Below are 24,046 nucleotides of genomic sequence, written 5' to 3' on the forward strand. Positions count from 1 at the left end.
AGATGAGATATAAGAATAATATAGACTCTAAAGTCAACTGGATAAAGAAGAAAATTCCAAAGGCTACTTTCATCTTCTTGAATTTCCAAGATTTCTATGTCCTTTCTCCAATAATGCCCAAATATTTAACAAATATACTAACAAATATAATAATCTTTATCCATAGTAATTTTTAGGAAGATGCCTCTTTCTCAGGTTCCCCTTTGTGTCAGCAAAGTGCCCAGTTAACATCATCAGCAAAAACAAAACAAAACCTGGCTTAGAGAAAACACAGAGCAGATTTTCTCTGCTCTGCACTCCCCAATAAGTCATCTGTCACTGAAGCACACACCATGAAATATACACAAAGTAGACAGTTCATCAAGCTTTTAATCCTCTTCATTTTGCACGTAAGATGTTTAATTTTACTCATGTGTTATCACATGACAGGCATGAGATCAAATAAATCTTAACAAAACAGAGAAATTGAGATAAAGAAACAAGATTTCAACATACAGACATAAGAGAGGTAAAATATGGGAGCTCCTATAGGTTTAATCAATATGCAACCTCTGGACTTGCTACCTTCCTATTTTTTTCTATTTACGATAGGTAGGTATCTGAGACAAAAAGAATATCATAGGTGTCTCAGTGGCTAAAAGGCAAGATGAATCCGTGGGTAGATGTTGTTCAAATCTCTTAATAGAAGTCATATCCTTGAGGATATTTTCGCTCTGCAAAGAAAAAAAGAAGATATAAAGGAAACATTAAAGATAGGAGTTTCGTGTTAAAGGCAACTCTGTAGTCAGCTGTAAATGTATTTCTTAAAGTCACACAAGAAAGATAGTTGTAAACAATGAGTTCTTTGTTCTCCTTAAGAATGGTAGCCCTCTAAGGCTAAGAACCCTCTAAGGGTAGTTTCCTTAGGAGGAACTTACTCATCAATGTACAATTCTTCTTCATTTGTATAAGGAAATTCTGATTTATTCATTCTACAAATTTTGTTTGGAGAACAATTAAAGAATAGAAAAGGAAAGGAACTGACGAACTTAAATAGAGGAAAGGAAAACAGAAGCAATATAGGTCCAGGATCTTAGCATATGTCTATTAGGCCCGAGGGGCTGGGCCACTCAAAAGAGGAGCTGACTTCAGGTAAGCAAATCCTTTCAATGTGGGAAGAAAATCATCTCCAGCAAGGAAAGACCACCGAGTCTGCTTGTTAGCTTGTGAGCCCAGCAGGGTGGAAGTTAGGAGAATATTTCTGATGTTCCTTAAGAAAAGAAATCAAGAGATTGGACATTTCCATGCCAAGGTTCTAAGTCATGTTGTATCTCTGGGTCCATGATGATAAGACTCAGGAGTTAAGAATTAACACCTATTCCAGGAGCCATAAAAGAGAAATAGGAAAACTTAGTTCTTGGTAGTGAGAGAGTCACAGTTTTGTGACAAGATGAATAATGAATTCTAGCAGTGCAACAAATTTGAAGATGTGTTCAAGGTGTTATGAAGAGTGTGTTTTTCCAGGGTAGTCACATTGCTCTCCTCCAGGATGCCAGTCTTATGCGAGCTACATGAATAGAGCACCCCTGAATTGTAATACAATCTGAGCTGCTCTATTTGGCTGACCTGCTTCTTATTCTCCAGTTTCCATTTCATACCCACAAGAATCAAAAGGGAGTCCCAGAGACCTCTTAGTACAGATAATTCCACTTCACCCTGACCTCTACACCTCTATCACCAAAAGTGAAGAGGAACCTTAGAACTCTGTGTGACTCTATTCATAGTCTCATCTCTTTTCCCTACAACATTGACAGCTTTGCCATCATGGTCTGTCTCCAAACATCCACGTCTTCTATTGCATCCTTTTCCTTATACACATTTAACCACAAACAGCCCTAAGCCCTCTTATTTACTCTTTATCTCATGGACCTTGAGTCACATATGACTCTGAATTTTCCTTTTCTGACCCCAACCTGAAATATTCCTAACTTCTGAAACCCTTTTACGGCACCAGCTGGAATCTGCCTCACAAATCACCAGTAAATCCCTTCTATTCTACCTTTAATTAACATTTCCCTTACCTTCTTGCTCTAACTGAAACCTGGATCTCTTGTAAGGATACTTCTTTCTCTGTAATCTTTTCAAATGTGCTGGTTTTCTTTCCAACATCCTTCATACACTGGGGATAGGTGAAACTTTGTTTCTCATTATGGCTTCCAGCTCATTCTCCCTCCTTCCTCTGTACAAAACCTCTACCTTAAAACTGAATGTCTTTAGAATCTACCATTCCATGTTGCAGTCTTCTGTTGTCCCTGATGACCCTACACCATCCCCATACTGGAGACTGAACTCAGTGCCTCACAAATGCTAAGCAAATGCTCCACCTATGAACTACACCCCCCAGCCCTCCTACCATGTTTCATTGTCCTTCCTCCACTTTGCATTCTTCATCTTCCCTAACCCAGTTTAGATTCCAGGGCTGATCATAATAATCACTATTTAACACTCATCTGTCTCCCTTTGTCATGCATTCTTGGCAAAATTCCAACATCTGCTTAACCCAACTTACTTCCCATTATGTGTCCACACTCAAGCAGCTAAGTGAGGCTGCAGAAAACCACACCAACCATGTGTGTGTTTAATTTCATGACCATGGACCTCAAAAGTGCCTTTAATACTACCTAAGAAGCCTGTTACAGTTTTTAATGACTCTCTTAGAGGCATATGTCATTCTTTCTCCTCAACATTGCCATCCCTAGTCTCAGGCTTAGCTGATGACTTGCACCCTATTTCACTAAGAAAATTGAAACAACATAAGAGAATTTTTACATCCTCACACTACCATACTACCCACCTATCTGCATCGGGTCCCACATACTGTCTTATCTCCTTTTAAATAATCTTATCTAACACAAACCTTTCTACCTATAGATTAGACTCCATCCCTCTACCTAACATAAGACATTACTCAGTCATTTCCCTCTTTTTTCTGCATCATCAGTTTACCCTTTCCATCTATTCATTGTCAACATTCAGACATCTAAAAGAAAATTAAAAGTGAGACTCTAGAGCTTTTCCAGTAAGTACACATTTCTTCCCTGCTGTTCTGTGAAGCAAACTGTTTTCCATATTAGCACTCCAGTGATCTATTCTTGGCTTCAAAATTTATTCATACTTCTTCTCTCAATGATCTATTCTCAGTCCTCATCTTACTTACTACTCATCAGTAGCTTTCAACACCATTGAACACTCTTTCCTCCCTGAAACTCTTTCTTCAGTTTCCAAGTGATGACGCTCTCCTAGTTTCCTGTCTACTTTACTGTCTCCTTCTTTTTATTCTCCTTTGCTGGTTTCACTCCATCTCTCTGACCTATGAATGTTGAGAGGGCCAAGGGCTCAGTTCCTGGACCTCTTTTTCTCTATCTATGTCTACTCCCTTGAAGAGTCCATCTGAGCCTCATAATATGAAATATCGTCCATAGGTTGACAACTCCAAGGTTTATGTTTCAACTCTAGACCTCTCTCCTAAATTTTAATTTCATTTCAAACCACCTATTCAGCATTTCCCTTTTAATATCTCAAATGGACATCTCCATATTTAAGATGTTCCAAATCAAACTCCGAGATTTCTTAATCACAATAAGTGGTGATTCTACTCTTTCATTTGCTCAGGGCAAAAGGCTTAGTCATCATTGAGTCCTCTTCCCTTCACACCCATCATTAATCTTTCAGTGAATCCAATTTGTTCTATCTTCAAAATTATATACATAGGGGCTGGAGTTGTGGCTCAGCAGTAGAGCTCTCGCCTAGCAGCTGCAAGGCCCTGGGTTCAATCCTCAGCACCACATAAAAAATTTAAAATAAAGGTATTGTGTCCAACTACAACTAAAAACAAAATACTGAGATATATATATATATACAGAGAGAGAGAGAGAGAGAGAGAGAGAGAGAGAGAGAGAGAGAGAGAGAGCGAGCGCATGCTGGGGTTGTAGCTCAGTAGTAGAGCACTTGCCTAGCACATGTGAGGCACTAGGTTTGATCATCAGCAGGACACAAAAATAAATAAATAAATAAAATAAAGGTATTTATTTTATTTACATCTACAACATATATATATGCATATATATGTATATGCATATATATTTGTATGTATGTATATACATAACCCAATCTCTTCTCACCATTTCTACTATTAACACCTTGGATTAAACCACCATCTTTTTATTACCAGAATTATTATAATAATCTCCTAGCTGGTTACCCTGTCCCCACCCTTGCCTTTCTTGAGTCCATTCTCAGGAGTAGCTAGAAAAAAATCTCTCTAAAACTTAGTCAGATCATTTCACTCCTGATCCAATAGCCTTGCATCTCTTCCCATACTAATAACAAAAACCAAAACCCTTACAATGGCATATAAGGCACCACATAATCTAGCCTCCTGGTTGTTTTGTTGTTGTTTTTGTTGTTGTTTAACAATTCAACTCTGGAACAGTTTTATTTTGTTTATTTATTTATTTTTATATAGTGCTGAGGATTGAATCCAGTGCCTCACACATGTGAGGCAAGTGCTCAATCACTGAGCTACAACCCCAGTCCCTCCTGTTATCTTTTGTTCTTAACTCTCTGGAACTCTATTCCAATCATTGGTCTTCTTGCTTTTCCTCCAATCCACCAGCCCTGGCCTTCTATGGGCCTGGTTCCCTCATTTCCTTCAAGTCTTTGTTAAATTTAACATCTCAATGAGACTTTCTCTGGATAGCCTATTTTATAACTCTCCCCCTCCCCTCTTTTTAATCTGAGTTCTCTCCTTAGTTTTTCTCTATATGACTATTCTCCATCTGATACACTATATAAATGTTTTACTTTATATTGAAATATAATACAGATACATCAAAGTGCATGCCAGTGTCCAGACCAATTAATTTTAAAAAACTGAGTACAATCATATAGCCAGGACCCAGACCAAGAAACAGAATGTTACCAATACTCCAGGGTTACAATTAATTTTTCTTTTTTCCTTTTTTTATTTCATGTAAATGGACTCATACAGTGACATACTTTATATTTTAATCTGTTTATTTACTTTCTATTTATCCTCACAACTAGTATATAAGTTTCACAAGGGCAGAGATTTGTTTTTTTCCGTGCTGCATCTTTAATGCAGTTGAAGCCTAACAAATATCTGACCCATGAATGAAGAAAATATTGAACAAATTGAAATAAGAGTAAGAATTAATAAGAGTTTAAAATCTGAGCCAAATTTTGAAGGCAGGAGAAACTCATGAGGCAGACCAAGAAAACAAAGGCTTTGTAAGAACATGGAGTCTGTACAAAGGCAATATGAAAAACGCATCCTAACCTAGAAACCATAGGCATCAGCAAGCTCAGAGCAATGAGCAATGGCAGCCTGCTGAGAAACAGTTGCTACGTGGCTAGAAAAACAAGCAGATGCCAGATCTCAAAGGCCTTATATAAATAAGTACATGAAAAGAGGTGAAGAAAAATAAAATACAGGGGCCTTTTAAGTATTTCTGGGACTTTTTTTTTCAAGGTGTTGAAATTTAAGGTGATAAAAAACAGGATTTCTTTGAAATCAATTCATTAATAACATATTCTGGTGTTCTCAGGAGATTCTGAGGCCCACTCTAATGTTCAAAGACCTCTAACAACTCCTGAGTATGTGGGAAAGCCTTAAAAGTCTCAGGGAATACGTAAGCCCCTCTTTGAAGGAAAGGCAACTGAAGTGTAAAATTTAAATGTATGAGTCTGCCTGATTATTCTTGTTTTACTGGACTAGGGCACGAGCAGGGAACTCTGTATTCCTCACCTGCTGGACATGGTCAGAAGAGATTGGGCACCCCAGTCCTACAGGAAGGGATAGGACAGAAATGCTCTGGGGGTCTTCACCTAGGGCTCATGTCCTACATCAGTGGTTCTCAAACTTGATTATGTGTCACAATGAGGCCTTGTTAAAGCAAACTTCGAGGCATAATCTGGAGTTTCTTATTCAGTAGGTTTTGGGTGGAACCTGAGCTGGTCTGGGGACAATATGTCGAGAACCACTCTCCTGCACAATGGTAGCCTCCTAACCAGGCAAGAAGTTTTTCAGTTTTTTCTTTCTGTTCTTCCAGAGAGGTTTAAATGCTCCTGAGCTTCACCTCCCGCAGGGTTGTCAGATAAAAATTAGAACACCCAGTTAAATGTGAATTTCTGGTAAGTAACAATTATTTAGCATACATATGATATAACTTGTTGCTTATCTAAAATTCAAATTGTGTACTTCTTAAGCTATGTTCTTAATTAAATCATTTACCTTCTATAGAAAGGATTCAGTGATAACAATTACCTTGCAGGGGTGAGCAAAGGACTTAAAATGATGTGTAAAGTAACAGGCACATGGTCACAGGCTGATAAATGGCTGCTATGAGTACTCAGCCTGTCACATCATAAAACTGATGCTCTTAGCAGAGGAACAGAAGCCTTATAAATGGTAACAGCCACATCTTTCAGGGTAAAAGCTGTCAGTCCCTGAAGGGTGGTCTTTTTTTTTTTTTTTTTTTTTGAACCTAGAGAAACTTCTCTGCACTACCCTCTCTTGCTCGAGGCTACCAGCTTATGTTTCTGATTCTCCTTTAAATCCCCAAAGTGCCAGGAGTGTCTGATACATTTGTTATTCAGAAAGTATTAGTGAATTATGATTTTTTTTATGGTGAAATGCAGTCTACTTTCCCCTCTTCTTAAATTTGCACTTACTTGGGTACTTGCGGATGACCCTAAAGGGCTGGTTGTTCACATCTGTCTCTGTTATTTGGCAGACATATTTCTCATTTAATTTGACTGGGTATCTCAGGACAGAGAACACCCTATAGAAGCCATTTATCTGCTCCTCCAGGACCTCCACAGTACTATGGTTGCTCAGGTCCCGCTCTGCTCTGTCCATCCAAGTCACATTGGGTGTGAGGTACCACCCCTTAGAGACGCAGGTGGCCACATCCTCATCATCAATCTTGTCAAACCACACCTGGGGCATTTCAGAATCTAGTTGGAAAAAAATAACAAGACAATTAGTTTCTTGTTATTTCATCCCCAAAAGGCTCCAAGTGACAGAAATCTTACCCTCAGTTTTTACATTAACCCCCTATGAAGGCAACACATCTTAAGGTTTACTGTAACTAAAATTTTACCTCAAGCATAAGAAGAGAAGAACAAGACACATGTATGCTCTTGCCTTCCAGATCTCGCCTACCACTGCTGCCTTTAATTTTGGAATCTTCCCTTCTTATGTGAGTTTATTCCAGGCTCTCCACTGATCTCAGAAGATAACAAATCACCACCACCACTTTCCCATCTCTTCCGACTTTTATCCTGGAAGAATTCTGCCATGCAGAACTCTCAATCCCCATGAGGTCTCTGGTAAGCAAAAGACAGCTGTCCATGTAATCTGGCAAAGGGTACCGACACCTGGGGCACAATGGAGATCCATTGATTCAGTCCAATTTACATTAATAGCAAGAGAAGTAAAGCCCAGAGAAGCTAAGGGAGCTGCTCAAAGTAGAGTTGACCAAGTTCTAGAACTTGGGCCTTCTGCCTCCCAATGCAGACCTATTCTCACTAAATCACATATCAGATCTCAGGGTCTTCTCATATAGGACTATTATATCCTATCAAATTTGGGGGTTTTAGTGTCACAAATTTGGAAAATTTGGGATTAGACTAGTGTTGTTGTTACTGATGCTGTTTTGTTTGTACTGATGAATGAATGATGCACTTTTTGTTCAGAGCAATATTTTTAGCTTTGATAAATTGACACTCCAAGCCCCTAGATCCCGTGATAGGAATAAAATGAACCCGAAGTGGTTTGAGTAGAAGAGGGAAAGGGAGAATATCAGAAGAGAAAACTTACAGACAAACAGAGCTTGAAATCAAATTCATCTGTTAAATTCCTTTACCTTCTACTATTAGCTTAATTGTACTTTCGCCTCTTCCATCTGGCGTGATGGCTGAGCACTTGTAGATAGCTTCATCCATGAAATCCACGTTTCTTAGTAGAAGTGATAGAGACCCCTCAGAAATTTCAGTCCGATCTACAGAGACTCTTCCCTCATACAAGGAGTTTTGATCTTCTAGTTGCTCTGTGTTATTGTGAAACTGGTAAACCAACTTGGAGTAAATTGCAAAGAAATCATAGTGTCTGAAAAAGCGGTAATATTCCTCATCATTCTCTACCTCGTATTCCTCTGTGATATCTTCTCTTTCCCAAGAAAACTCAAGATTTTCTGTGCCTTCCACAAAGGAGAAATGGCAGGAGAGGGTCACATCAGTGAATGGGTGGGCCCGCAACTCTTCTGGGGACACTGAGAATGTCAAAGAAGAAATGGGGTTAGTAAAGACTGATGACCACAGCATCAAGTAAGGCTCCAAAGCAGATCAAAGAAACCTCTTCTGCTATTTCAAGCAGAAAAGGATTTAGTACAGGGAACTAGATGGTTACAAAATAACTGGAAGGCTGGAGGAAAGAGACTAAAAGGGGCATGGATGTTGAGACCTGCAATGTGTTTGTTCTGTCCTCCCTGGCGTCATTCTAGGCTCAGAATGACACAGCACAGTTGGTCTGCCAGAGTTGCAGCTGCCTCTGCCTTATCAGGAAGCTAGTGAGTGAGAAAGATATCTCTGCAGGTGGTGGCTTCAGAGCCAAATTGCACCTACCAGACTCACATTGGCAAAAGCAAGGATGCCTCATGCACTATAACCTTTCTCCCCACTTCGATCAGTTGTGAGTTTAATCCTTGCGCAAATGCAGCTGATTGGCAGAGCCTGTGTCACTCCCAAAACTCTGCCATAAAGCAATCTTGGAAATGTTGCTTTTTTCCCCCCTTTAGCTTCAGTAATCCAAAAAGTCACTGGAAAGGCAGAAACAGAGATTCAGTAAATAAATCTATAGGCTGTGAGGATTGCGGCCATACACTATGTACACTCATAGAATCACAACATGGATTAGAATCCTGGTATGTTATAGCTGGAAAAAAGTTTAGAGGCCACCTACTTCAATGTTCTCAAACTGTTTTCCCCAGAACTCACCTCAGAATTTGCCACTAATGGCCAGATAAAAACTAAATCAGTGGTATTTCCAATCCCTTACTTCTTCAACCAGAACAATACCTATTTAATTTAGTTATAAATTTGGGCTCTCAAATCAGAATTCTTTCAAATATCTCTGCTACTAAAAGACAAAATTGATTCCAGGAAGCAAAGTCAGTCAAGGTCACATATTAAGATATCAGTAGCAGGGCTCTGGTTGTAGCTCAGTGATAGAGCACTCGCCTAGCACATGTGGGGCACTGGGTCAATCCTCAGCACCACGTAAATAAATACATAAAACAAGGGCTGGGGCTGTGGTTCAGTGGTGGAGCACTTGCCTTACATATGTGGGGTACTGGAGCACTGGATTTGAGCATCAGCACCATACAAAAATAAATAAAATAAAGATATTGTGTCCATCCAAAACTAAAAGTATTTAAATAAATAAATAAATAAAACAAAGATATTGTGTCCATCTACAACTAACAAAAATTAGTTGTCCATCTATAACTAAACAAAAAAAAAGATATCATTAGCACTGAAGAAAAAAATAAGGTCTCTCAGAGTTTACAAATGATTTTTAGGGGGCTGGGGCTGTAGCTCAGTGACAGAGCACTTGCCTAGCACTTGTGAGGCACAGGTTCGATCCTTGCACCATAAGAATAAGTAAATAAAATAAAAGCATTGTGTCCATCTAAAAATAATTAAATGACCTTTAGGGCACATGCCTGTAATCCCAGCAGCTTGGGAGGCAGGAGGATAGCAAGTTCAAGGCCAGCACTCAGCAACTTAGTGAGACCCTATGAAACTTAACAAAAGATTCTGTCTCAAAATAAAAATAAAAATAAAAAGGGGCTGGAGATGTGTCTTAGTGGTTAAGCACCTTTGGGTTCAATTCCTGGTGAAAGAGAGAGAGAGAGAGAGAGAGAGAAAGAAAAAAAGACCTTTAGAGTTATGGCTACGAGGCTTTTTTTAAAGAGTGCTGAAGATCAAACCCAGATCCTTACAAATGTTAGTCAAGGTGTTTACACTGAGCTATATCTCCAGCCCATTACCAAACTTTTAAGCCTATATTACTAATTAAATTACCAACTTGAGTGAGAGAATAATGAGGCTTAAGCATTATGAAAGTAGGCACTCCAGTAAGAAAGGTATTTTTTTTTTCCTTCTAGAGATACTGTGCAGGTGACAAACAGTAGAAAGGAGAAAGAATCAGTCAATGTGAGCCTAAGGATGTTGTTTAATACAATAAGGTGAAAGAAATAGAATTAAAAGTAAGTGAAGTACTAAGAGCAAATACAAATGATCAAAGTTAGTAGGCAAGGAAGCTTCCAAAACATCAGCCTATCAAAGAGTAGGGGGGCAGACAGACAGCAAAGGATATTCCAGCTGAATAACAGTCTATAAGTTCCTTAGCAGGAGCCACATGGCTGTTGCTGGGGTTACCCACATAATTAGTGAAATATCATTCTGAGTGTGTCTGTGAATGTTTGGGGATCACAATAACATTGTATGGATAGACTGAGTAAAGCGGTTGCCCTTCCTCTGTGGGTGGCCCTCATCCAATCCAATTTCGGAAGAGAACCAAAAAAAAAAAAAAAAACTGACTTTCCTATAAGAAGGAAGCCTTCCCACCTGAATACCTGATAGATCCTTTGCTGCCTTCAGGCTTGAAGTGAAACTTAAGCTCTTCTTGGGTCTCCAGACATTGGACTCAGACTAGAATTGTACTACTGGCTTTCCTGGGCCTCTAGCTGATGGCAGATCTGGGACTTTTCAGCTTCCACAAGCCAGTTCCTTACAATCACCCCCCCTGCCCCCCGAAACACACACACACCTCTCTTTTATCCTGACTACATTCTACATTGGGTAGTTTTTTGTTGGTGGTGGTTTTTTATATTGTTTTTTTTTTGTTTGTTTGTTTGTTTGTTTGTTTGTTTGATTTAGGGTTTACAATGTGTTAAACATATGCTAAGAGCTTTTCTGGCCTTAATTCATTTAATCAGTATACTACATTGAGGTAGGTACTATTATCATCCCCAATTTACTACTGAGAAAACCAAGGCATACTGAGGTGAAATAAATTGCTTAAAGGCATAAGACTTATGAAAAATAGACTGTGAATGAAACTCTAGAGTCTGACTCCAAAGTTTTCCATCTGAAACATGCTTTTTCATCTCCTAAAGTAGGCACTCAAAAAGTTTGATGAACAAATTAATGACTAATAAATGAATATAAAGAAAGGCAGGATGGAAAAAAGGAGGCAGAGAGAAACAGTTGTATGTTCCTTTATAAGGATAAATTTGAAAATTAAAAAACCAGGTGATTTCTTGCTCAAATTATTAATTTTTTTCTGGCTGTGGTCATAATTTTTTTAATGGTATTTTAAAAATTCTGGTCTAGCTGGGCATCATGGCACATACCTGTAATCTCACTGACTTTGGAGGCTGAGGCAGGAGGATTACAAGTTTGAGGCCACCCTCAGTAATTTAGCAAGACCCTGTCTTCTTAAAAAAGTAAAAAGGGATAGGGATGTAGCTCTGTGGTAGTACCCCCAAGTACCAGCCCCAATATTAAAAAACTTAAATATAATTTTATTTAATTTTATTTTAACTTTAATTAAAATCCTGGTCTGAAGAATTACAAATTCAAGTTCTAGTTCCAAGTAACCACTTACTAATCATTTGGCATTAGGCAAGTTACCTAATCTCTCTGGGTTAGTTTCCTCATATGAAATTAGAATAATAGAACCTGCCTCTGGGTTGTCACGAAATACCTTGGGATCTTAGGGACTGTTTTTATATGACAGGGTTCAATCAATTTCCCAGAGGAACAGAAGGGAGAGAGCAGATGGGTGGATACTTAGTATTCAATCTCTCACAAGAATATATAGTTTATTCATGAGAGGTCCTCCATTATAGCTTCTCAGGTCTACCCAGAAGGTCTTGCTACAGCTGTACCCTTTCTGGTCCCAGGGGAAAGAGTTTCAGATGCAGGAATCCAAAGATACTAGCCAATGAATTAGGAAATGTGATCTATGGAGGTGTAACAGGCAATACAAAAGCCAGCTTCTGAAGGCTGTGGCTGCAGATGGGCCTACTTGAATCTAAATATCACCTTTGTTAATTTCATTCTGTTATTTCTAGATCATTGTATCCTTAGCTTCCCAAGGCCTAAGAGTTAGAGGCAAAAGCTCAACAAAATCTAATAATGCAGAACACTTTGAAAATTGTAGAAAGAAAACTGTTGGTGTCTGAAACACCTGCTGTAATACCAAGTACATATTGTTAGGTTGACAATATTGCTATAAAATATAAGATGCTATTAGAAATAATAAACACACCTTTGTCATTCTCACCTACATATACACTCATTCCTTTTATTTGTTCTTCCTGATGATGAATGATTGCCAACTCACCTTGCCTGACTGCCCCCTTACACACACACACACACACACACACACACACACACACACACACACACACACACATTAAGCAAAAGAAGGAAAGCAAGTAAATGTAAATGTAAATGTAGCCTGGTGGGCCAGGCCTTGCACTAACTCCTGAATTATCTCAAACCTGAGGATGTCTTCCAGCTGCTGCCACCTGTAAAGACTGGCAGAACTGCTGAAGGTCCCTGAAAGAAGGCCCATGCCTGAAGCCTGTAAATATGTTTGATCACTGTGTAGAGTAGTTATATTGTAAGGTTTGGATACCTAGTAATAGTTAAGAAATTTTTGCTTATAGACTTTTGGCTAGTGGAATTAAATTAACATTTCTAACATCTCTATCTTGTTCATTACCAACATTTTTGAAGAATTAAGTACAGAGTGTTACATAAACCCAGTGCTGACTGTTCATTCAGATTTTTCAGATCAGACCTGATTTCAAACACTCTGGATACTATAGTATTAATTGGCACTTGTCAGAGTCACTTGAAATGTTGGGAGTTTCACAGTATAGGTGTGAATAAGGATAGTCATGCAGATATGGCCTCAAATGGACAGATTAAATTGGGGTGGGGGTTGGCAGTTGTTTAAAAAAAGTAGACTGGGTATGTAGCTCAGGGGTTCAATCCCCAATACTACAAAAAAAGGCAGAGGAGGAAGGAAGAACCAACAATAATGCCCTACAATATGTGTCTGTTACTCTCCCATCTGCTCTTCACCATTTCCTGCATAGCAAGTTATTTGCATTCACAAAGTCGGAGGTTTGAAGTAATTAAGTCATTTGTCTGACTTTAAACCACTGTTTCCTCATTGTCATCAAGGCTATTTAAATATACCCACAACATTTTTTAAAAAAAGACTTACCTGTACCATAAAGAAGCAGAAGTAGGTTGACAGACACCAAAAAGAAACACATTCTGTGAGAAAAAAAAAAGAGAGAGAGAGAGAGAGAGGCAGAACATTTGTTTCACCTAAGAGTGTGGACCACCATTACCAGAGTCACATGCTGCTGGGTGGGATGAAGGGCCTCATGGGCACTACCTTCAGTCCCCAAGCCACCAGGGCACACCTGGCAAACAGACACTTCCAGCACCTCAGTATTTCATGTGGGAATGTCATCTAAGTTCACTCCACTGATCCTGGGCAGGTTTGTTTTGCCATATGAACTTGGAACTTTATTTCTATAATAAGTAAATCTATCTCTATAGATGTGCCACAGTTAAATTATTTGGATCCAAGGTCAGCCCTGAAGAGGATATTTGAGGGAACACTGACAGCATCCCAAGCAACGTTCACTGGCCTCTCTGGATGTTTCTGGGGCAAGTGGAGGTGGAGGAGTGATACTATAGATACAACCAATGTTTCCCAAACAGAAAAAAAAAAACACAAAACACATTACAACACTAAACAAGACTGCCCAGCCAAAGCTGCACTTTAATGGGAATGATTTTTAAGGGGCCTAGGACAGCTCTGGAATGAGGTGGGAGAAAGGACTCAGGGAACACTCACCTCCTTTGAGAAGCTCTAACCCAAATGCACAGCTACATGGAGGTAAAGCCACTGACACTTGTAAGCTGAAGCCAGCCTCCCTCTATGGCCTCATCTCCCATACTATACCATTTCAATGTCACAGTGCTCTCCAAACCCAGGCATATCCTGCATCAGCATCACTACTACTCACTTATTCAAAAACTCTGCCCAAGTAGTCCTCTCGAAGCCCTTCCAATCCCATATCCTGTTAATCATTCCTTTTTTACTTTTATTATTGTGTGAATCACATTGTACACCAACGATTTTTTTGCATGTTCTTTTGTCCATTGTTATTTCAAAGAAAGAAAGGTGAGATAATCTTACCTTCTCAGCATATTTTCTTGCCTCTTCTTCCTGTTATCTATATGGACAGGGGGAAACCCCACCACAATCCTCCAAGTCTAGTCGTAATAATAGCAACTGTATGTCAAATGCTTACTAAAGCCAAGTTTAATATTCAAAATGAGAGTATAAATAGGTACTATTAATATCTCCATTTTATATTTGAGGAAACTAAGGCAAAGAGAACATAACAGTTTCACCCAGGGGCACACAGAGTTAAAACTCCCACACTTTAGCTGAAGCATGTACATTCTCCCTAAGCTCTGTCCCAACAACCTCTGCACTTCATGCACACACTCCAGGGAGCCCCATCTCCCAGGGTGACCATCAAAAGAACAGGAAGTTCATGGGCTGATTTAGCAGATGATTTTGTGGAATATTACAATAAGTTTCTTTCCTACGGGCCTGTTAGACCCTGGAAAATATGTGATCTGTGGGTTGAATATTAACAAATACAGCAGTCTCAGAACAGGAGATAAAGGAGCAGTGCTTGCCAGCCAATGACCAAAGAAAGCATTTCTAGGGTCAGTGGTACAAGTGGAAAGATTCTTTGGCAAATCTACATACACTAACAAGGAATATGAATAGTGTTTGATTTCATCTATTTATTTAGAGAATACCTCTCCATGGCAGGTATACTAAATTATTTTAAAGACATATCTAAACTAATACAAATTAAAAGGCAATATGGCAGCTAGCAGCTACTAGAGTTATAGAAACTTAATTGAGAGAAGGACTACAGTCAAAGTAAAAAAAAAAAAAAAAAGGTGTAGGAATATGCCTTTCAACTCAATAAAATCTCATTATCTTTTTCCAAGATATAAAAGTTTTTCATCATTATGAAAAACAAAAATCCAAAGGCCTTTGGATTCCCCCATCCCAGTCAGATATGATCTTTGCTCCTATGCATTTCTACTTCATTTTTTACTGCTATGTAATATTCTCACTCATTTAATAAAGTTTACATGTAATGATCCTAATAATATACAGGTTTATTATAAATTCTTTTAAAAAAAATAGAAAAAATAAAGAAGAATATTAAACCCACTTTTAATTCATCATTCAGAAGATCACTATTACCATTTTCGATTATACTTTCAGGCTTTTTGATGGGTATCTTTTTTAAAAAATCAATTTGTTATATACAGTTTAGTGTTCAGATTAATTTTCCTCATGACAGTATTTTGTGAGTATTTCTCCATAGTAAATATTGTTATAATATGATCTACTTTGTCTTATGGTTATTTATTTGTACATCTCATCACCCCTATGAGGCTACAAGTTTCCTAAGGCAGAGCTAGGTCCTCCTCGCCTTTCATGTATCCATCATGGTGTTCCATACATTATAGGTCCAATAAGTGTTTCTTGAATTAATTAAATTATATTGAATCTTGCATAAGATTCTTAAAAAGTTTCACTATATAACAGGAAAAATTAAAACAACAAAAGCCAAAAACATAAAGACATTCATATGCTATTCAAGACAAGTATAAATTATGCAAACACAGAAAATTCCTGCCCTGTACCTGGGTCATGCCTTTAGGGCTTAAACCCTTTTCATCTCTGGCTTGCAGAAAAACAATGAACAGTCTATATACTAGCTCTAATGTGGTGACATAAGCATAAAGAACCAGGTACACAATTAGATACCTCAACATTTTTGTCACACTGTCATTCATCTGACTCTCCTGTTCACAATCATGGCTAATAATATCTCCCAAATAAATATTCCCTTTATGGAAAGAGCTTACCTGTATCACAGATTGTCCCTCTGATTCAGTCAGGTGAGAAGCAAGTGAGGTGGAGTCAGGAGTCAATATGTCTTTGAAGGGATAGTTGTGTGACAGTCCTTAGGGAAAGGGGTTAGAGATAATGTTATTACCATTGCCTCAAACCCTTAGCAAAGAGCTCCATGAGACATACGTCTAAAGCTATATTTGTAGGTGAAAAAAGGTTTTACAATTTCAGAAGATAGGAACTAAACAAACAACATAATATTCAATGCTAGGAAATAATTCTGCAACCATTTTTTTAAAAATTACATTCTTGAGGCATAATTAAATAACATGGAAAAATGCTTGCTACACAATTTTGGAAAAAATCAAAATATAAAATTTAATACACATATATACATATGTATGATTTCAACTTTGTGGAAAAAATATGTGCATAGGAAAGGAAGAAAATACACAAAATGTTAATAGTTTTTATTTCTGAAAAGTGAGATTGTGTATGATTTTAGTGTTCTTATTACATATCTCTAAATTCTGCACAGTAATTTTTTGTATTTAATTATAATAAATAATTTACAATTGTATAAATGAACGAATGGAAAATACAGATCTAATATACCTAATGGTACAGGGAGCAAGGGTACAGGAAGGAGTATGCAAACAAGATTTATTCTTTATTCTCTTCCTCTTATTGATAAGCATGGTTTGTGTCTCCTGTTGGAAGCCCTCTTAACCTTTAGTTCAGTATGAGCAGTTCTACATTAGGGTTTCTTTCCATCTCCCATTCCCACAGCACATAGATTACTATCTGGATCTTAACATGGTTGACATAATTCTGATACTTAACATAGACCAGGTGAAATGTAGATGAGGGTTTAAGGGAATACTTCTTTTGGTAAATCAACTTATTAGAATAGGGTGAATAAAATGCAGACAAGAATAATAGGCCCCCTGATGGGAATTGGCATCAGGATGTATTGTTTTGTTTATCCCCTAGAGCATCTAGTACATTTTCTACCAAAATAACTGCAGAATGGAATGAAATGAAATAATTGTAATCAATTCATGTCACTTCTCAAACTCATGCTACAGGGCTTGAAGCTTGATGTACATTTGACTTTTACCCTGAGGCAAAAGGGGAACATACTGATTCAAACTCAGTATTGAGAAACAGTGAAGAGTACTTTGTACTTAGATATAAGTTTAATTTTATAGGTGCTACATTCTTCAGACTACCCCAAATCTTTACACGAGCTGATAAGGAGATGGGATTTGGTGCTCCTAGGAAAAGAATTGGAGGTGATCCCTCACCTGGTACACATACCTTTCTCCATAGCCTAGACAAACCGATTGCCTCAAAGTTTACTGTTCCTCTTCTATACCACATCATATCAGTATACTTAAGATTTGGGGACAAAGTTACAATTTTAAATATTTTTTTTTCATTCTCCCAAGAATGACAAAACAGTGATTGTAACTACTAGCACTAAGCTTGGCTGCCAATCCAGACTACTAACTCTTTCTCAGACATATACTTTTCTCCTTGTTTTGACCACTCTTTCTCAAGAAATGCCTTTCCTGCATAGCCTTTCTCTCATAGGTTAGGGGATTGGGAAAAATAAACTGGGCAAGCCCTTGCTGTAGTGCTGGCCCACCATCGCCATCGCTGCTGCTGGAGTTGACCCTTGCACTGCTGCTGCAGTACAAATGTGACTTCCAACATTTTTATTTATCTTTCCCTTTTCTTTTCAAAGATATAACTATAGATCAGATACTAAGGACCTTTGTCACAAGCTGTGCATGGGCTGTAGGTGTGAACTATTGTGCATAGTAGTCACTTGAGGGGATAGGCCTGGCATTGCTAGCTCCCTGTCAGGGAGTGATTGCATGATGCACGTGTCCTCCCCCTCAACTCTGCCTAAGATCCCACACAGCACCTGAGATGGGTGTTACTTGCGAAGATGTCAATCAATCTGCTGACCACAGGACATCACGAAGCAAGACACCACCCTTGACACCTTATCTCTGCCTCAATGTCCCCGCTATAAAATAAAGAAACCTCAGGTTTACACTCTATTTTCCAGCGCTCTCTTTCCAGTGTGGAAGCTGACCCTTAAGGTCACAGAGCCTCCTGCCCTTGATTGAAAAACAACTCTCTGTGCTGTGTGATTTTTCACTCCTTTCTTAGTTTAATGTTGCAGCCGGCTCTTTTAAACCCAGTTGTCTCCTCTGCGTGAGTCATGGGCGAGAAACCTTCACTGATGTAGTTTTTGGAGGAAAATGGGTGGAGTGAAGCGTTGGGGGGGGGGGTGGGCGCACGTGCATTTTGGGAGAAAATTTTCACTAATTACAGCAGGCCAAATGATCCTTTTTTCTCTGAATTTTGATAGTATTTGACTCTGTATGACAGTTACAAGTGCTACTTTATATTTTAGTTACTTTGGGTTAATTTTTAAAATGACAATTAATATACTAGACAATTTACCTAAAGTGTACAATTAAGTGGGTTTTAGTGTAGTGATACAACTGCCATCAAAATGTATAAGAACAATGTCACTACCCCCCCCAAAAAACCCTGTACCTCCTAGCACTCAATCTCCTTTTCCCTTCATTCTAGCCCTTGGCTGCCACTAATCTACTTTCTGTCTCCACAGATTTGCCTGTTTTGGATATTTCGTATCAATAAAATCACACAATGAGTTCTTTAATGACCGGTTCCTTTCACCTATATGTTAGCATAATGTATTCAAGATTCACCCAAGTTGTATCAGTACTTTATTCTTATTGCTGAATAATGTCCCATTGTATGAACACATTACTTCTTGTTCACCCTTTATCAGGTGATGGATATTTGGGTTAATTCTATTTTTTTGCTATGGGAAAACTGATGCTATAAACATTCATGTACAAATTTTAATGACAACAATTTTCATTTTTCTTGGGTCTGTATCTTGGAATGGAACTGCTGAGTTATATGGTAACTCCATTTTTAAAACCTTTTTAAAAAACAAGGAGCCAGATTGTTTAAAAACAATGAGCCAGATTGTTTTCCAAAGTGACTATATCACTTTTCATCTCACCATCAGTCCATGAGGGTTGTGATTTCTTCATATCTGCACAAGCATTCATTATCAATTTTATTTTAGCACTCTTAGTGGGTATGAATGGTACCATACTGGCATTTTTATTTGCATTTTCTTGATGGTTAATGATGCTGATTATGTTTTTATGTGCTCATTGATGATTTGTATTATCTTCTTTTGAAAAAAGTCCATTCAGATCCTTTTCCTTTTTAAAACTATTTTTTTTTTCTCAATGGTTTCATGTTTGCTCTGTTCTTACACAGCGAATCTCTTGAAGGCAGTGATTTTATCTGTATAAAACCATGAACACTGTTATAGTATGTTGGTATCCAACTCCATCTGTTTATAGCATGTTGGTATCCAACTCCATCATAACTGTATGACTTGGCCAATTAATTTTTCCATACTTTTGTTTTCTTGTCTGTAAAATGGGGATAATAAAACCTACTTTATAAAATGAATGTGAGGATTAGATAAAATAATGACTCCAAGGCCCCTAGCACAGTATTTAGCACTTAGAAAATATCTAGTAGATGTTATCTATTACTTTCTATAATAGTTATACTTTCTAATAGAATAGTTCAGTTTCTTAAACAACAGGTATTTAGTGAGAATTTAGTATTTTCTATTTATATGTTATAATTATAATCAAAATAAGATTATAATTCATAATGTAAATATATTTAGTATAGTATTTAGGTATTTAGGGTGAACAAAGTTGGAGACTAAATCATTTAGTAGTTTATTGCTAAAGTTATGACTAGCTTTCTAGGAAACTTCAAACACCCTAATTATGGAACATAGACTGAGCAAGTGGATAAAATTAAGATACTTCTTGTTCATCCTTTATCAGATGATGGATATTTGGGTTAATTCTATTTTTTTTTCTCAAACTCCCAAAACAAGACTTTTCTACGGTCTTCTAAGTCTTCTAAGTTCCTAAATGGAAGGAACTCAATGGGAGTAGTCACGAGGATGGTTTCACAGCTCTAACATATGCTTAGACAAAGATACCCAGATCCAAAAATATCATCGTTATTTGAGTCTTTTATAAAATAAAGAGAGCCCAAACTTCAAAAGAAGCCTGGTTTGGGTAAAAATATTCAGGAAGCCATCTTAATCTATCAATTCTTGAGGAGCAAACTGCAGCAAAGGAAATAACTGCTGATAACCAAACTGGTAGATCTTAACTGGTAGGTTGAAAACTTAATTTAGGCGTCTATAAACACAAAAGATGATTGACTCCTCATGATGGATTGGAAGCCTAGAGCTCCCTCTGCCTTCAATATTGTCTTAACAGATAATTATTGTCTTCGATTTTGTTTTGTTTTTGAGATTTGAAATTTAAAAAAATCAATATTTTTTTTCCTACTATGGTAAGAACACAGAATTTTAAACCATCCTTGGGCAATATGGATAAGCCAGAGTGAGAGGGATTCAGCAGTAGAAATAATTCAAAATGTTGTGTGACAGGCTAAACAACTGACCTTCATCTGATAATCAGTGAAGAGATATGGGGTCAAAGCAGAAAGGAAAGATATGAACTGAAAAAAAAAAAGCAGCAGTGCTTTAGGAAGCTAATCAGAATCAGAAGGTATAACTATTACAGAAAGTAATAGATAACATCTATTAGTTATTTTCTAAGTGCTAATTCCTAGAAGGGAGGTAGGAATCTAGACTTGGAGGCATGTGGTCTTCATATAACTTGGAGATAGATAGGACAATAAGCATAAGTCTGGGGCAAGGAGAGTTTGGACCAACCTCTCAAATCCTTAACCCTTAAGCATGGAATAGTAAGGAGAAGAGAGCTATGGTTTATTTAGGAAATTGCCCAATCATAAGTAAAGATTATTTCAACTTTCTCTTTACCCTGATCATGATCTAATATGTAGCAAAGAGTAACTGTTTTAGCACTGACTACTATTATTATTACAGCTAATAATAATAATAATAATTGTCACTACTTATGGGGTACTTTGCGCTAGGTGATAAGTTAAGCACTTTAGATTTAAGCCTTAAAATGATCCTATAAAACATAATATACTGAATAATGAGATGGTGAAATAAAGGGTTAAAGAGATTGACAAGATCAAGATTAAGAGAAATAGGATTTGCAGTGATGGGTGTTAAACTTAACCCTAGATAATGCATTGTTATCCCATTAGTCCTTCACACTCTCCAATCCTTCCTCTGCCCTCCTTCATATTTCCTTCAGCTAGCCACACACCTAACACTGTGAGGGCCCAAAGCAACCAAAGTTCCTTCACCTCCCTGAAGAGTTTTTATTACTCTCTAGGCTGACTGGATGGTTTCAAGGTCCACTGTAAGGATGCAGATTCTGCTTAATGTAGACCTATCTGGCTGAAGAGAGAAACAAACATGGTGGCTCAGATAGAGAGGGTTATTACAATTAGGAGATTATCACATTAATCCAGATCTTAACAGAGCTGACTTCAATGAAGCTGCACCTCAGGGTCATTCTGGATATAAGATGGTTCTGCTAAGGTCCATCTTAAGTACTGTATTTTATGAATCTTTGTATTTATGTTTCACAATTGACAAAAATTAGCCATGTTACACATGTCTGTTTCTTCCTGGTCTGCTAATAACTGCAATTTCCCTATGAGTTCCTTGAATTACATTCTTGGAAAGAATGAGAAACACACACACCATTGCTCCTCTTCATTTGGATACTGCCTTACAAGTAGTAAGCCACCAGAAAGTCTTTTGATGGGCTCACCTTTATCAGATGCCCACCAGGGTCATGTGGTGCAAGCATGACATCCCAAATTTTGTTTGTTCAAGTGCCTTTCAACTAAGTGATTCTACCTCAGTTCTGTTCTGAATTCCACAAAATCCCTAATCCCCTAAACAAGTGCCCTATGATTCTAACAATTACAATATTCTCAAGTATCATAAATGGATAAATGCCATTTGTAATACTGACTACACACTTTTGTAAGATCTTATTATTGCTTTGAATGAAGAATAAACTAGATTCAAGACAACAGTGTGATATAATGGAAAAATCATGAACTTTGGAGTCACATAGAACTAAGGCTGAATTTCTATTTTGCCTGTCACTTTCTGTGTGATACAAGACATCAAAATTTTTAAGCTTGAGTTCCCTTACTTTTTACCAAATAGCCTCATTCACTATTATTGAGGTTATCTTGGCACCATTAGTTTTATTGATTTGCAATCTTAACTCTTATTTCTATATTCAAATTATTTTCTTAGTTTATGGTACATTCCTGTCATTTTACTTTTTTTATTACAAAGACATTTTTAAGAACAAAACTGTATTATTTGAAATACTTTCAATTTCACATATTAGAGTCAGTACTAAAATGTGGTTCTGACCCCAATAAGTTACATTCTTTAAAGAACACTTTTTAAAAAGATACTTGTAGGTCACTTGTTGGTTTTTAAAAATATTCTATGCATGGAGTGTTAAATTGACAAAGTATAATTTCCCATGACCACAACTCAATTGGAAATTAAAAGTTTGGCTGTAAAGTAGGAGGATTTAAAGTTTCTAATACAAATGACTGTCAAGAATAAGAGCTACTTTCGCCAGGCATGGTATTACACACCAGCAATCCCAGCAACCCGGTAGGTTGAGGCAGAACTGCAAGTTGGAGGCCAGCCTCAGCAACTTGGTGAGGACCTAAGCAACTGAGGGAGACCCTGTTTCAAAAAAAGAACTGGGAATGTGGCTTAGTGATTAAGCACCCCTGAGTTCAATCTCTGGAAAAAAAAAAAAAGAGGGTATGTGTTACTTTATTAAGAGGAAGGCAGCTTACTGGCATTGATTATGGATAATTATTAACTTTCATTTGCATAAGGCTTGTAAAAAAAAGCTATGTATTTTTTTCTCATTTCTGTAAATTACAAAATTTAATTTCAGAAAAACATTTAATTTGGGACAAGGATGAAAATATGTTAGCTGGAATTACTAAGTTAACGCCAGAGTCAGGATTTTCCCAGTTAAACTGTAGTTTCAACTTGCAGTAAAATCTTAATACTTTTTGAATTCTCGACTAATTATTTTGAGTTATTCAAATTAAGAAACTTCCTCTATTGACTTCCTAAATGCATTCCTAGTCACCATAACTTAGACCAAAAACCACAGATGTGCTTCTCCAATTTCGATGGGCAAAAGTTCTTACTTGCTGCACGATATTTTTGTTATATCTTTTTCAAAAAAACACAAAACACCACCACAAACAACAAAATACTGAAAAGCAAGCAAGTATTCCATACTTAAAGGACGGGACAACTAAAATCAAATAAAATTCCTGTCCAAGGATGGAAACTGAGTAAAGATCCAGAGGTTCTAATTCTAATCCAGCTGCCTCCACCCTTTGAAGGGGCTTTACTGTTCTCCAGACTTTAAATTCCCGGGGTTTGCGGTCAAGGCCGTATTCTCACAGAATACTAGACTAGGTGGCCTACTTCTAAACCCACAAATGACTGGGTGTCGCACCGTGACGCGCGAACCTTCAAGCCCAGATACGAAATTCTTGGGCTGTTTACGGAGGCAGTCCTGGATAGGTCATTGGACTCCAGGGGTTATAAACCGCGGCTGCCGAAACCCGCCAGGCTCAGAGAACACCCAGGTGGCCCAAGGCCTCCCGCAGCTGGACGTAGACCGTCCACGCCGCGTGCCACGTGTGGCTTAGCCCGCCCCCGAGCAGCGCGCGCACCCGACGCCTCGCGTCGCGTGACTCCTCCGGGGCGCGCAGGGTGAGCGCCTGCCGCGCCACTTCCGACTCAGCGCTGGGTTCAGGTTCCGGGGCGCCGCCGAGCTCTTGGCCTGTGGGTCGCGAGCGGCGCTCTGCGGAAGCCCG

At 38.0% G+C, this 24,046-nt stretch overlaps 1 protein-coding gene across 4 annotated transcripts; it reads right to left on the reverse strand.

Annotated features, from left to right (window-relative positions):
- Positions 1–351: 351 nt before the first annotated feature.
- LOC110598398 (V-set domain-containing T-cell activation inhibitor 1) lies at positions 352–24,039 on the reverse strand. Of its 4 annotated transcripts, XM_040270302.2 has the most exons (7): positions 23,683–23,817; positions 16,129–16,226; positions 13,370–13,422; positions 8,206–8,333; positions 7,929–8,127; positions 6,733–7,017; positions 352–713 (listed from the first exon to the last, which is right to left on the reverse strand). In XM_040270302.2, exons 3-7 carry the CDS (start codon positions 13,419–13,421, stop codon positions 679–681), a joined length of 699 nt encoding a protein of 232 aa, XP_040126236.1. In that variant the 5' UTR covers position 13,422; positions 16,129–16,226; positions 23,683–23,817; the 3' UTR covers positions 352–678. The 4 variants fall into 4 exon arrangements, with proteins under 4 accessions (XP_040126236.1, XP_077900276.1, XP_040126235.1 ...); XM_078044150.1 differs by lacking the exon at positions 23,683–23,817 and adding an exon at positions 23,903–24,039 and having other exon boundaries at positions 7,929–8,333; XM_040270301.2 differs by having other exon boundaries at positions 7,929–8,333; positions 23,697–23,826.
- Positions 24,040–24,046: the final 7 nt, after the last annotated feature.

The sequence above is a fragment of the Ictidomys tridecemlineatus genome, chromosome 3 (genome assembly GCF_052094955.1).
Source record: "Ictidomys tridecemlineatus isolate mIctTri1 chromosome 3, mIctTri1.hap1, whole genome shotgun sequence".
NCBI lineage: Eukaryota > Metazoa > Chordata > Mammalia > Rodentia > Sciuridae > Ictidomys > Ictidomys tridecemlineatus.